This window comes from Uloborus diversus, chromosome 8 (assembly GCF_026930045.1).
Source record: "Uloborus diversus isolate 005 chromosome 8, Udiv.v.3.1, whole genome shotgun sequence".
Classification (NCBI taxonomy): Eukaryota; Metazoa; Arthropoda; class Arachnida; order Araneae; family Uloboridae; genus Uloborus; species Uloborus diversus.
In genome coordinates this window covers 138,912,164-138,926,502 of record NC_072738.1, presented here as the reverse complement: position 1 = coordinate 138,926,502, position 14,339 = coordinate 138,912,164, and the positions used below count along the sequence as shown (strand labels likewise).

Here is a 14,339-nt window from a genome sequence, read left to right as displayed (position 1 = left end):
CTTACTCACACACTTCAAAATAAATAATCTAAAATTGCACTCACATGTGATGTTGCAGTTTCTAGTTGCATTTTTTATTTTAAAATTTTAATGTAAATTGAAAAACTTTAATTTGAAGTTTGCATAAAAATGTATTTTTGGATACAGTACCTTTATCCAGTAAAAATTGGATAATTTGTCCTGTCTGAGATAAGTAAGGTAACATGACATGCTATGAATTTTCAGTAAGGTGAAGTCGGATGGACCAAGGAAAATATTCTGAATTTCGAAATTAAAAGTTACCTATGGAAAAATTAAAGCAGTTCAGGAGGAATTATTGAGTTTCTACGGCTTAATTTACGTAAGTTTCCATGACTCCAATGAATACAGGTATATCTGTCTGGATTACAAAATGGGCATTTAGTTCTTTTGTCTGTAACATTCACTAGCATATTTTTACCCTACGTACTTTCTTTGTTACAAACTTGACTGAGTTAAAATTCACTCGTACTGCGAGTTGATGCTCAATGCCAAGACTAGCTACAGAATTTAGTCTGCCTTGTCCATTTGCTGATTTAGATCTTCACTGAATGTCACCAAACGATCGAGTGCTTTCAATAATCCAGGATGGTGCAAGGAGATGGGTTGAATTATTGGAAAAACAGTTTCATGACCTAACGGCCCCCCTCAGCTCCGGGCCCCAGTACTATAGGTCCGGCATCCCCACCCAAAGAACGGCCGTGCTGATAATACAATTGCAGCAAAACTTTAAAATGAATTTTGAAATTTTTTCTGACTTTTTTTAAACTGATTGTACTACATTTAAGTCTTGAATTTTTAAATATTATACTTTTGTTGTTCAGTGTAGTCAACCTGATTTTTACTGCTGTTTATAGTGTGAGGTAAAAGGTTTTGTCTAATGCTGAACCTTCTGTATGAACTTGAACCTAATCAACACTCATTCTCATATAAATATTAGCCGATGATCAAGTAACCCGCGTGAGTCAACAATGAAACTTGCGCCACGGCGTGATAATTTGATAATATGTTTTGGTAATGTTTAACATGCAGGGAAAGGCTTTATTGTGACAAGACTGAACTCATTCCAGTAACTTAACTGTTGACTGTTTCATTTCAAGGGAATGAAGAAACGAAAAAGCGGTCAACTATGAACGCTATCTACTGCAGTTCAGGGTTCATCCACTGTAGTTGAGGTTAAAGTTTCAACTATCAAAATATCATCAAACAGGTTCAAATGTAAAAGCAATTTTCATCCGTCATACCCGTGACGGGCAACTTTCTAGTTATTTTATAATTGTCAATTTCCTAACTAGTCCTTGAAAAAGTTAATTTTATCCTTAAATCCTTGAAAAAAAAGTTGCAATTTTATGTACGAACCATGTACCTTTCAAAGTATCTGTTTATCTGGAAAACCATGGATTTTGACTATTATCAAAACACGACGTGGAAAGTTGAATATTGTAACTCTTTTGTTCCCGAGTTAATTCAAGACACACACAAAAGTTATCATTACTTCTTATCAGTGTGGTAAATTAATGAAGATATCAAAAATAAAATTTGTCTAAAGAATTAAGGACATTTAGGTCGATGATAGAATATGGAAATGAGGAAATTTTCATTAGTAAACAGTCAAAAAAGTTTGCAAATCACACATATTTGGAATTGTTTTTAAATATTTGTTGCTTGCCCTAAAACTTTGTTTTCTATTCGTCTGTAGTTTTAAATCATTATTGCTGCAAGTTCAAAGATTCTTTTATTTTGGAAAACTTATTTTACAATTGAATCAATTATTTCAGAAAAGGCGTAAGTCTTACAAAAATCCATTGGACTAACACCCTATGAAATAATAGTTTAAATTTTCTTTTCTTTGAGGAAAAAAAATAGTTTACATGTACCTATTTAAAACTTTTTTATGATTTGTTAGAAACCAAAAAAATACTTACAAAAATTTTAGATTCATAAATACATGGTTTTGGTAGTAAAATGTTAATATTAAAACTCTGTATTTACATTTATTGCATCACTAGTCATTATTGCGTTTGTTTTTTGGTTAGAATAGTAGCTTGTTGCGTTACATTTCCCTTTACCCGAAATTTTTAGATACATATGTGCAGATTGATCATGTGATTGCAACTGCATTTTTACAAAATACTAATTTTGATATTCTTGTGAAACATTTGTTTCTTGTTGGTCATGGAAAGTTACGAGCAGAAGTCATAGATTTGAAAACTGAAAATGTAGTAGACACTTGGTACAATCATTACAATTTTATCTTTGTTTTTCAGACTGACTTAAAAATAACTGAATAGTTAGTTTTTATTTTGCACCCCATTTCATTCAAAGCGTCTTTCTACTATAAGTCTATACTATTCTAGCTTTGTTTTAATTTTTATTGTTTGCACGAAAAAAAAAAAAATACATTTTAGAGCTAAAAAAGGTGCCTAGCCTTTTTACTGAATAAAAGAATCAAAATATTACTTTACAAGGTTTGTTAAAAAGTTCAGGGCTTGGGAAATGTATTAATCCAAATGCATTTTAGGAGACTTGAAACTAGATTAAAGTATAAAGTTAAAAAAAAAATTCATGTGTATAAAAATGAAATATTTTAATAAAATTTCAAGTTTTATTGCATATACTACAAAGATATATATCTCCTTTTTAAATCAAGAAAAGAAAAAAGCCACTTTTAAAAGTAAATTCAGTCATAATCAATATAAAATCAATTTATTTTATTCAAGAATTGTTTCTGCACTTTGACTTGCAATATTATATTTCATCATCTGAAGTTTAAATTTTAACGCTTGATGATTTGTAATGTTTTTAACAGCAAGGTAACCAGTCACAATTTCCAAGATAATAAATATCATCAGTATGACGTCTGTTACTCTTTCCCATGGTAGAACAGTGTAATCTCTGTTAAAAGTACACAAACAATGTAAAGGGAATTGTAAGAATAAAGTAAGCATCCAAAATCCAGCCAGTTCTGGTACCTATAAATAAAATGCATCTTTTGTGAGAACTTTTTAACCTAGTTTTATTTCTATGATTTAAAAATGAAATGAAAGCACACCATAGCCACTCATGGCCATCAGCATTGACTTTAGTTAAAAAAATATTTTTACCTTTTCCGTGAGATTTCCTTTATAACCAAGGTATAATCGAGCCACTTCAACCACAGCCATTACAATCACAACACCGGTCAATAAAATTCTATACAATTGGGACAGCTCTGAAAACTAGAAAAATAAAATTGTCACTTCTCATTACCAAAATTATCAACTATTTAAATTTTAACTGATTCTCCCAAATTCCTAAAGACTTTTTGTATTTTAATGTAAAATATACTTGACTCTCTTATTCAGGCCCGGATCTACATACCCACAGGGGGAGGGGGGTCACTCCACTAAAGGAGCCTGTGACCCTTAGTCTCTTAGAGATCCAGTATTGACTTATCAAATTGTCTTAGGATGCCCACCAGCAAAAGAATTAATTTTTGAATTCCATGCCAATTCACCACGATCAATGAATGGCTTATTTCAATGCATTTGCGAAAATTATTTGAAAATTCGTGAGACATTTTTTAAATCTTAACATAGATGGAAGAAAAGCATACAGTATAACTTTGACTTAACGACACCCGATTCAAGGATTTCTTCAATTTAATGATACATTTCACTGGTCCCGATTTGATTGCATTGAATGTCTATAACTTGATTGTCAACAACTTGATTTAATGATATCCTTAATTTAATGCTAACTTTTTCCAGTCCCTTGACAATCGTTAAATCAGGGATATACTATATTTTAAACTTTGTACAACTTGGTGAACTTTTATTTATTTAAAGGATGGGAAGAAGCCCATCTTGCAATTGAAACATTTAAAATATATTTCAAATTTCTGAAAGATCTTGAAAATTAACAATCAAAATTACAGAGAGAGCACTTCTGCTAGTAAAGCAAGGTAGCATCATATGGTGGTGTTTATTTGATGAACTGGTAGGACTAGCATTTGCTCTTTTCAGACTGGTAGAAAAAACAAAGAATCGTAGAGCCAATAACTGCAATGCAAGTTTGGGAGAAGTGTAATCTAAGAGGTGAACCTGACATTTTCGAAGCTTGCTGCAGATGGCAGAAGGAAATAGAAAATGCATTCCATCAGAAACTATTTTTAAAAAAAAAAGTTTTAGACACTATTTTGTAATATCATAGTATAAATGTACTTACATTTTTATTTTACTATTGATTTATTAATTTGTAATAGATCTCTTATATAATTAAAAACTGAGCGTATCTATATGTCCAAGTTTCTTCTCCCGAAACAGTGAACTGACCATTGAGCCAGGTATCGATAGATTCGTAATCTTCCTGTCTTCATGTTTGGCTATTTAACATAATCCTCCGATAATAATTAGCGGAGATATCAATTAAAAACTTAATTATGACTTATATTTCAAAATAAAATCCCTATTTTTCGAAGGCTTTCCTCCATTGAAATTATTATTCAGTGCTTCATCTCAACTTTCCGTAACACTGCTTTTATTAAAATTTGTAGTTGAAACGTGAAGAAAATCGTTAAATGTGAAAGATCTGTTGCCTTTTTTTTCTCGAATATAAACAATTTTTTTTTTTTTTTTTGCGGCTTTTCCTGCAATCGGGGGATTTAAAATGTTTACTTTTTGGTTATTTTCCCGCAATCTGCCTCAAAATTTTACTGATTTTTTTTTTGTTCAAGCCTAATTGAACATGCGTCACTAGACATAACCATTATTTTTGAGGTGCACCGTGCAAAGCTGGGCAACACAGATAGTTGTAAAGTAAGAATCGATGCATACATTTTGAAGTTTATATTTTTAAAACAATTTATCAAAACGTTTCTGTAGAATACGTTACTTTCGAAGTTTGGGAGGGTTGAGTACTTTCTTCTAGTTGAAATTTTTCCAGAATATTATTATCCCCCAAGTCGAAAAAAATTGAGGGGTGGCTTGTGTGTGTGTGTGCCACCCCTCAAGGTGTCATTTAGGAGATTTATTTATTTTATTTACATGTATTGCTAAACCACCCTAGTATACATATTAACATACTAGGACTTCTGCCTTGTGAGGTTAATCTCCTATGCTGCACCTTTGCATACAATTACTAAATGTAACCCTCAAATAATGGTTAGGTTAATTTCAGTTAAAAACAGTTTTTAAGATTTTAACTTTTCAATTTCTGTGTGGCTGATAAAATTTTTCTTGTCTGCTATAATGGAAGAAAATAGTAGTGATTGTTCTCCATAATTGGTCTTTAGATAAAGTTATTAATTTTTTTTTACATTGGAATATGGTAATCATTGATAGAAATATGGAAAATTATTTGATTTGAACATGGATAATGACAGCAAGAAGCGTGGAAATATACCCAAAAATTTAATAATTACACATATTTAGAAACAATTGAATTATGTATTTAATTTATGTAAAAGAAAAAAATAATAATCTGTACTCACTAATAAAAAAAAAAGACCATTTTAAAGTTATTCTCAGTTCAAAAATCAGTTTTCATAATCTGTTTGGATCAGAAACAACATAGGTTTTTTTTCTTCGATATAGTAGAAATTTATAAAATTAAGATCAAATATTAGAGATCTTATTTTCAAAATGGTAAAGATTATTTGGTTCTCAAAGTTGATAGAAATCTGGTACACTAGAAAATACTTACTGCAGTAATATTTTTGGAAGATGTAAAAAGCAATGTTAAATCAAGTTTTAAGGAAATATTAAAATATGCTGATCAAAAGTAGTAGGGTAAGGTCACCAGTAACAGACTGTCATAAGTTTGGATTTAAATACAGTCGAACCTCGTTATCACGACACCTTTGGGACTGTCAACAAAGTGTCATTATACCCGTAGCGACGTCATAACCAGAATAGATTAAAAAATTCATAATTAAACATTAGTTAACTATAAAATTGGATTTCATGAAAAATTAATACTGTTTATATATGTTTTTAATTAGATTTAACTAATGTAAATTTGAATTATTGGTGAATATTACAAAAATTATCTATTTAAAGTAAATAAAAGTAAGGTTTCAAGAAATTCTGGAGGAAGTCTGGTGGACCTGCGCCCAAGAGACCCCATAGCACCTACAGCCTTGAAATTTTGTACAAAATTACTCCGAGCCGCGTTCTACGCAATTTGTTTCAATGCTCTAACTTAAATACGGCGAGAGTTATTTGCGTTTTTAGCTCGAACTTTTTTAGGCTTAGCTAAAATTTAGGCACTACTTTCTTCATTAAATCTATCAGTAAAAAGCGAAGGAATTGTCACAGTTTTCTTTTTGACACCACTGGAAAGGGCAGCTTTTTTTACTTCAGATTTAACTCGACCGTATGGTTGGAAAACTAAGTTTCTATCAAAAAACTTACAAGCCGTTAAAAATCAAGTTTGAAAAATATCATCTCCATTAAAGTTATTGATGTTTTATTTTATTGTTCCCATAGTTACGTCTTTTCGATTTGCATGTTTCTTCTTTCTTATTCAAACTTTAAGGGTTTCGATTTTAATGGAAAATCTTAGGCTCAACTCAATTCAAGCCCCGAGCTAAAGAGCAAAATATATTTCTAGAGACCACAAATATGAAAGCGACTTTTCAAACGTACAAAACTGCAGTTTTTTGCAATGCTCAGCCCTTACGGCTTTGCAAGTTGGTACAAGTAATTTTGAAACCCGGGGAAGGGGTGCTTTTTTATACAAAGGGAGCGTTTTTAATCTCTTTCTTTTTAATTGACGATTTAAATCTTTGTGAATCAAATAAGATTGGGAAGCAATCTTCGGGGGTTTGTGAACGTTAACGAGCAGGGGGCAGAGCCCCCCAGTTCAAAAAAAAAAACTTCACTAATTTTTTTTTTCCTTCCAATTCTACAATACTTTCCAATAAAATGTTTGACAAATTTTTGAATAACATTTGTCACACTCCTTCCACGAAATTACCAGCAAGAACGAAACCAATTCAAAACTCTTCACTTTTGTCCGTAACTTGATTAGATTTTGACAGCTAAGCCCCACCTTTTGAAGGTAAAAAAAAAAACCTTTCTAATCTTTTTAAGAGTTGTGTGTTCCTTTTCAATCCAATGAGGAGCCCCTTATCTCTTTTTCTCTCATGGGAGAAGCTTGTTGTGACCACCTACAGTTTAACGTAGCTATGGTCTTTCTCTTATCTTGCTGTTTTCCTCATCTACTATTACAATCCACCTGCTTTGAATTCCTTTCTATTGTCCATCTTGTCAAAGTCTGAAACCTGTACCTTCCAGAACTAATCTACTCACCCCTTACCATTCTGTCATGCCTAGTCTTGTTAGAGTCCGAAGTTTCTACAACAAACATTTCCAGATGTCTTCATTATTTTACTGAAAATGTTGCAATTGCAAAGAAATATTCGATCCAATCTGCACAGCTCAAAGCCTCGTTGTAACTGGAGTTGCACAAAAAAAAAAAAAAAAAAACTCTTAAAAATCTGGAACCATTTAACATTTAAATTATATAGTATAAGTTGGGTACTTTGAAAAGGTGTCGTGAAATCCGGCTGTCACGATAATGAGGTTTGACTTTACTGTAATAAGGCTTTTAGGCGAGTAGAACTGATGTTGCTGTGGTCCATGAATACAGTGCAACCATTTAGTGTTGTCAGAGTGAATTTTATGAGCTAGTTGGTTTTAAAAAGGCAGTGGTGGAAGGTTATGAACAGGTCCGCTAGTGTTTCATGTTCATTTCCATTTAATAAGGCTTTAGTTTTAAAAATAAAGAACTTTTGCACATTTTGAAGAGGAAAAGGGAATTTTGTCTTTTACTCATCTTTCTTCATCCTGTGTGTTACTGGGTATCATATGATTTTTTAGTGTCTGTTACTTGGCGGTTGGACCTTTTTTCGAAATTGAGCAAATAAAAATAGAATTTACTAATTCAAAGGATTCAGAAGCAGCCAAACTTAGATGAGATGTGGTTGCATGAGAGAAAAATAGTTTAAAAAGTCTAAAGACATTAAAAGGCTCAGAAAATTGAGTTAACCTGAAAGTGATGTCTTAAGCATGTCTGCGACTGGTGCTGTTACCCTACTGGTTAGAAAACTTTCCAGTTTCCAAAGGCATTGAAAAAACAATTAGGATGCAGCATGCAATTATTGGCAAAGCACTTTTTCGATGTAAGCATTAGGCATACTTCCAAAACTTAGGTTTTACTTGTAATGTAGAAATTAAGAAAATTCAGTTCAGATACTAAGAGATCTTGAAAATGGAAGAAAATTATTTTCATTTTTAAGATATAGTAGACCTTTGTTTTACATGGGGGTTACATTCCACATAAATGACAAGTAAATTAAGATGTAATAGTAATGTTAAAATAGGGTTTAGGTTCCACAGATAGAAAAATAGTTCATTCTAGTGATAAAGAAATAATAAGCTTATTGTGTACTTAATTTGATACATATGCACCAAGTTTATAAAGAAAACATGAGTTAACTTAGTGTTTATAACAAGAAGTTCCGTCCAGAACTTAATGAGCCTACTCTCCCGTATACCAATTTCGACTTTCTGGTATCTGATCAATATTCTCAAAAATAGCTAAATTATTTCAAACATAATTTTTTAATATTTTAAGCTCATTTCTAGGAATAAAATATGCCTTACTCATCGAAAGAATGAGATGCATTAAAAAAAAAATTAACAAATAACATAGCAGCACCTTTTAAACAAAGCAGCTAATACACTTTTTCCATTTAAAAAAATCTTTAACTGCAGTCAAAAAAAAAAATTAAGCAAAATAAAATAAATGCATATCAAAAAAAAAAAAAAGTTTGCTTTTCCCCTATTGCCAAAAAACAATGTACTTTCCTAATTAAATTAAAACAATAAAATGTCAACTTAATGAAATAATTTTCATTGTCAAAAAAAAAGAAAAAAATCCTCTGTGCATATTTTAGTATAGAAACATAAAGGACTTCGAGTTTATCTGCCGAAAACTGAATACATAAATTAAAACTTTAGCGTGGAAATAATAATAAATCATAACAACAAAAATTATTTCAAAGTAAAAACCATGACTGCGGAGTCGGAATCAATCTCATTTTGGGATAAAAGAGTCAGATTCGGGAGGTTAAGGTTTTAAATTCAAAGTCTCGGAATTGGAATCGGTCAATTTCCCTTACAGTCCGCAACTTGGCCAATGTTTGTGGAGTCCGAGTTGAACTTCTATTTTAGGATAAAGGAGTCTGAGTCGAATTTCAGAGAGGCAGAGTCAGTCGTTTTCCCCCGTGTATAAATTTTTGCCAAAGCTACAAAGTCGTGGAGTCTGACTATTTTTTGGGTACACGAGTTGTTCGTCGAAAGCTATTTCCAACGAAATTGGTTTAATGTAAATCTGCTTTTAAGTTTGGAATCCATATTGACTTCCAGTTTTCCCGTAGGCGCTAATATTAAGGGATTTGAACTGTTCAAAATTGAACAGAAAATTGTTCAAATCAAAAAGATATTTTCTACACATGTTCTTCATCAACACACAAAAGCCTTTTCCAATCACGCTTTTTAAAGCAAATTTGCATCTTAAGTTGGGGATTGCCTTGAATTTCCCTGTAGGCGCTAATGTTAAGTTTTTTTGAAATGAGCAAAATTCTATGAAAAATTGTTCAAATCTTACAGTGAAATATGGGAATCAAGCGTCCTTGTGAGATTTTTCAAACAAAAAAAAATTGTTCAAATGCGACTATTCACTCAAAAGTTGGGGGGGGGGGGGACAGACAGACATTTTCCCCCATCTCAATGCTCAACTTTCCTATTTTTAATTTTTCGATATTTCATTATTTTTGACTTTTTTTTGTTTTTCGCAATATTTTTAAGATGCATTCAACCTTTTCATGCTTTTTTTCTTCTTTCTCCAACTTTTACTGGGAAGGTAGGCTAAAAAAGAGCTGGTTATGATATTCTGTTGGCAGTCATTATTTTTCTCTGTAGTTCTTTGTAGGGCATTATCACATGCAGGATCACTTGCATCACTTCTTTGACAGAACCTTCCTTCTCTAATTTGCAAGTGTCAAATAATGGATCAAAATTTTCAAAGAAAGTTTTTGATATTGTGTTTCATGGATGTTGGTATCGTCGTTTGTTTTGTCCACCTTGGTCTCTTCTAGAAGCTCTTCTTCGTACGAGCCTTGAACTGTGTGAGTTTAGTAACTTTACTTCTGGAGAGAGCTCTGGATCTAATCACAAAAGTTCTCTCCAGTGGCCCAAGCTTGTTTATTAGCATGCCAAAATGCGGTATATTGCATGTTGTCTACAATCGCAAACATTTGGATTTTGAAGGTAGGGAATTTTAAAACATGGAACAGAGAAACATGGCAGTGGCATAAGGATGTATTTCTGTTTTCATCAAAGTTATTAAGTTGTCAACTGCATACCCTCCAACTGCTAAGGAATTTCCAGTTATACAGAAATAAGTCGAATTCCAAATAAAAAAATACCTAAAATATTTTGGAAATTCCAACTTTAAAACGATTTTAAATTTAAATGACATCCACACTTATAAAAGTTATTTTTGAAGATGTAGGTTGCGTTGATGTTATGTCAGTCCTAGTGTGGTAAGTGTTATGCAGGGGTGCCCACCGGGGGGAGGGGGGCAGGACGCAGACTGCGGCATTGAAGTTTTTTTATGGGTATTTCCCCCTTTTTTTGGAGGAGGCTCTTGCTTTTTTTAAGGGGGGGGGGGGTCTGCTCTTAAGGGTGGTGGGCACCTGTGTTATGGATGACTGTGTAGCTGATGTTGTGGGGTATGCAAGTGGATCAAAATGATCTTTGTGAGTGGAAAGTATCAATCATTTAAAAAATAATTAGAAACAAAAAAAAAAAAGCTCACCTTATACGTAAGGCATCCAATTCGACTAATAATCCACAATGGAGAATAATTAGCATTAAAATACAGGCACATTTGTAGTGGTAAACTTGACATTATTTCCTCTGAAAAAATGTATCAATGTTCAGCACACGTATATTTCATTATTACAAAAAGTAAAATGCTTGAACTTTTATGTTTTCACCTTATGAAGACTTTTTTTATTATGAATTCCAAACAAGTTTAAATTTTGGTGATTATTAGCATTATTATCTTACTTTTTATAGACTAATTTTCTTCATTCTTTTGCCCATTTTTATTGACTGAATTTTAATCACTAGAGTTCAATTAAGTTTTAAAAAAATAAGAGAATTTACTACCTGATTTTCGAGTCATCTGATGCTTATAGGAAATCTTAATGCCTGGAAACACAACTTCAGACATTCTTTGAACAGCAGATCTTACTGTATCCATATTTTGAATTTCGAAAATAGAAAAATGCAAAATGGTTATGAATTTTTAATTAAATCTAGCTCTTTTGCAAAAGAAATTTAATATCTAACTTCGACACTGCACCAATCATTATCGTATGTTGATAATTACTGCTCCACATTATTAAGAAACAAAATCAACAACAGCCGTTTCAGACCGAAGCTGTAAGAACAGTAGTTCATTCAACACCACAACTTTTGTTCACTTTGAAAATTGATAGGTACGAAAAATGTTTATTTTATCGCATTGCAAAGTTGATATCATTTAGTTCAAGATGAGGCATTTGCAATTTGATATCACTTTAGCCAAAAGTTTGCATGTAAACAAAACAGTCAGCTATCTCTTAGCAACGAAGTGTAAGTTGAGTTGTTTGACTTCAGTTTCTATCGTAAAATATAGATGAAACATAAAAATCTTTGATAAAATAGTTAGGAACACGAATTTAAATAGTAGCGCTAAAAGAGGTGGAAAAAATATTTTGATTATTTCAGACTTGATACTTATATCAAGTTAAAACTGAACAAGACAATGTATATCTGGCAATAACGAACTTACGTTTTGTAAACAAACAAACGTGATGCGGCAAAACTGCCAAAATGTAGTGATGAATAAATATTACATTCTTATTTCCAATGAATTTAAAGTAGACATTAGGGAGTAAAGCATTGTTTTACATGAACCAAAAATTTTAAATTTTAAGAAATATCTACCAGAACCGCTGCAATGAGTTGAAGTCATAACTGATGTGAAAATATCTAATTTCTTGAAGCGACATATCACAACGAATTTATAAATTACTTCTTGAAAACTCGTTTATACTGTCTTGTAGCTTTGTTGTTTCAGACATATAACAAAATGATTGATCTACAAAATTGACTGCTGTAAAAAGAAAAAAAAAAAAAACTCTTTAAACTCACACGATGCTTAAACACCCTTTTGTAAAAAACAGAGTTGTAGTTACTGGATTGGGATTAGTTACTCCCCTCGGTATTGGAGTCACTCATGTGTGGAATAAACTTTTGCAAGGCTCCATTGGAATTCAATCCATTACCGATCCAGAATATGAAAGCATTCCTTGTAAAGTAGCTGCATATGTACCAACTGGTAATGAAATGGGTAGTTTGAATGTGAAAGATGTTTTTAAACCAACAGAACTAAAAACAATGTCACTAGCTACTGCTTATGCCTTAGTCGCTGCTGAAGAAGCAATTTTGGATGCCAATTGGTTACCAAACGAGGAGTTGAAGCAAGTGACCACAGGCGTAGCTGTTGGAACTGGAATGGTAGATTTACTGGACATTGTCAGTACGGGAAATGTTCTTAAAAGTAAAGGATACAATAAAGTATCTCCATTTTTCGTACCTCGCATACTTTCTAATATGTCTGCTGGTCATATAGCAATCAAGTATGGTTTAAAAGGACCCAATCATTCTGTATCGACTGCTTGTGCCACTGGTCTTCATGCCATTGGAGATGCATTTAATTTCATACAAAATAACCAAGCAAATGTCATGCTATGTGGAAGTGCTGAAGCCATCATTAGCCCTTTATCTTTGGCAGGGTTTTGCCGTATGAGAGCCTTGGCAACAAACTTCAATTCATGCCCCAAGGAAGCATCCAGACCGTTTGATAAAAGGCGAGATGGTTTCGTGATGGGAGAAGGAGCTGGTATCTTGGTGCTGGAGTCTCTTCCTCATGCTTTGGAAAGGAAAGCAAAGATTTACGCAGAAGTTCTCGGGTACGGTTTGTCCGGAGATGCTCATCACATAACGTCTCCATGCACGAATGGGTCTGGTGCATACCGCTGCATGAAACAATCCTTAGTTCAAAGTTGTACCGACACTTCCGAAGTTGGTTACATCAATGCTCACGCTACATCTACACCTTTGGGCGATAGCATAGAAGTGAAAGCCATTCATCAATTATTTGGAGAAAATAGTAGTTTAATTGTATCTTCGACAAAGGGTGCAATCGGTCATCTCTTGGGAGCTGCCGGGAGTGTTGAAGCTATATTTACTGTGATGGCATGTTTCACTGAACAGATACCACCAAATGTTAATTTAGAAGATTCAGATATTGAGCAGAATGTAAAACTCGCTGGAAAAAAATCCCAGCTGTGGCCTCAAAATCATGCAGCGAAAAGATTAGCCCTGACGAATTCATTTGGGTTTGGAGGAACAAATGCTTCTCTTCTATTTTCGAACTATGTAAATTAATTTATGCTATATATAATGGAATGAAACTTTCTTCTGTAAATATTCAAATACTTTCTAGTCAATACTTTTCAAATCCCTGGAAATAATGCATAAGTATTCGTGTATTTTTATCACAATAATATTTTTTCTTTCTTTTGTTTTATAATAAAGTAACAATTTTTCAGAACTCTCACTAGAAACAATATTTTCTTAACATATAAGTTAAGTAATTTTGACACTGTACCTATGCTGTCTTTAGTATATCTGTGGAAATATTTTTGCAAAATTATGAGTCAAACCTTGGAAATATATCAGGCCTGTCAATTAAGGGGGATTAATTGCAAGGGTACAAGAAGCTGCAGGAAAAAAACACCACTGCAATATTCCAATCTCATGAATTTCTTAGGTTCCTAATAAGGTAAGGTCGCTATTGATTGAATGTTGTTGAAGTGATTTTCACCTATCCTGCGAGGGGAGGCTTGTATCACGGCAGGAAAAAAAAGACCGAGGGATGCATGGGAAGGTAGAAGAGAAAGAAAAAAAAAAACCTGATCAAAAGTGATTGGAGCTAATAACAAAAGTGCAGAAATCACGAGAAAGCGGGGAGCATCCAAAAGAAGAGGGCATGACAGAAATTGGACGAACGGGGCATTAGAGCATAAAGAGGTCGATAGTCTTAATTTGATTGCACATGGTGCATAGAGGGGTAATGTTACATTTAAAACGATGAAGAGTCTTGTTGACAAGGAGAGTTCTAGTGCGGAGTGTAGTAAGAAAAACCCATAGTTTCCT

At 32.8% G+C, this 14,339-nt stretch overlaps 2 protein-coding genes across 2 annotated transcripts; one reads left to right on the top strand and one right to left on the bottom strand.

Annotated features, from left to right (window-relative positions):
* Window positions 1–2,546: 2,546 nt before the first annotated feature.
* LOC129227511 (transmembrane protein 17-like) lies at window positions 2,547–11,676 on the bottom strand. The gene is made up of 4 exons (XM_054862088.1): window positions 11,241–11,676; window positions 10,885–10,985; window positions 3,123–3,236; window positions 2,547–2,990 (listed from the first exon to the last, which is right to left on the bottom strand). The coding sequence occupies exons 1-4, from the start codon at window positions 11,332–11,334 to the stop codon at window positions 2,730–2,732; spliced, it is 570 nt and encodes a 189-aa protein (XP_054718063.1). The 5' UTR covers window positions 11,335–11,676; the 3' UTR covers window positions 2,547–2,729.
* A 263-nt stretch (window positions 11,677–11,939) lies between these two features.
* LOC129227510 (3-oxoacyl-[acyl-carrier-protein] synthase, mitochondrial-like) lies at window positions 11,940–13,723 on the top strand. The gene has a single exon (XM_054862087.1). The coding sequence runs from the start codon at window positions 12,273–12,275 to the stop codon at window positions 13,566–13,568; it is 1,296 nt and encodes a 431-aa protein (XP_054718062.1). The 5' UTR covers window positions 11,940–12,272; the 3' UTR covers window positions 13,569–13,723.
* The last annotated feature ends 616 nt before the right edge of the window (window positions 13,724–14,339 follow it).

Excerpts from the sequence above, each read along its gene's own strand:
- LOC129227511 (XM_054862088.1), bottom strand. The coding sequence starts at position 11,334 with ATGGATACAGTAAGATCTGCTGTTCAAAGAATGTCTGAAGTTGTGTTT. Across the intron at positions 3,237-10,884 it reads TTGGATGCCTTACGTATAAG|TTTTCAGAGCTGTCCCAATT; the intron begins GTGAGCTTTTTT and ends TTATTTTTCTAG. Across the intron at positions 2,991-3,122 it reads AAGGAAATCTCACGGAAAAG|GTACCAGAACTGGCTGGATT; the intron begins GTAAAAATATTT and ends TTTTATTTATAG.
- LOC129227510 (XM_054862087.1), top strand. The coding sequence starts at position 12,273 with ATGCTTAAACACCCTTTTGTAAAAAACAGAGTTGTAGTTACTGGATTG.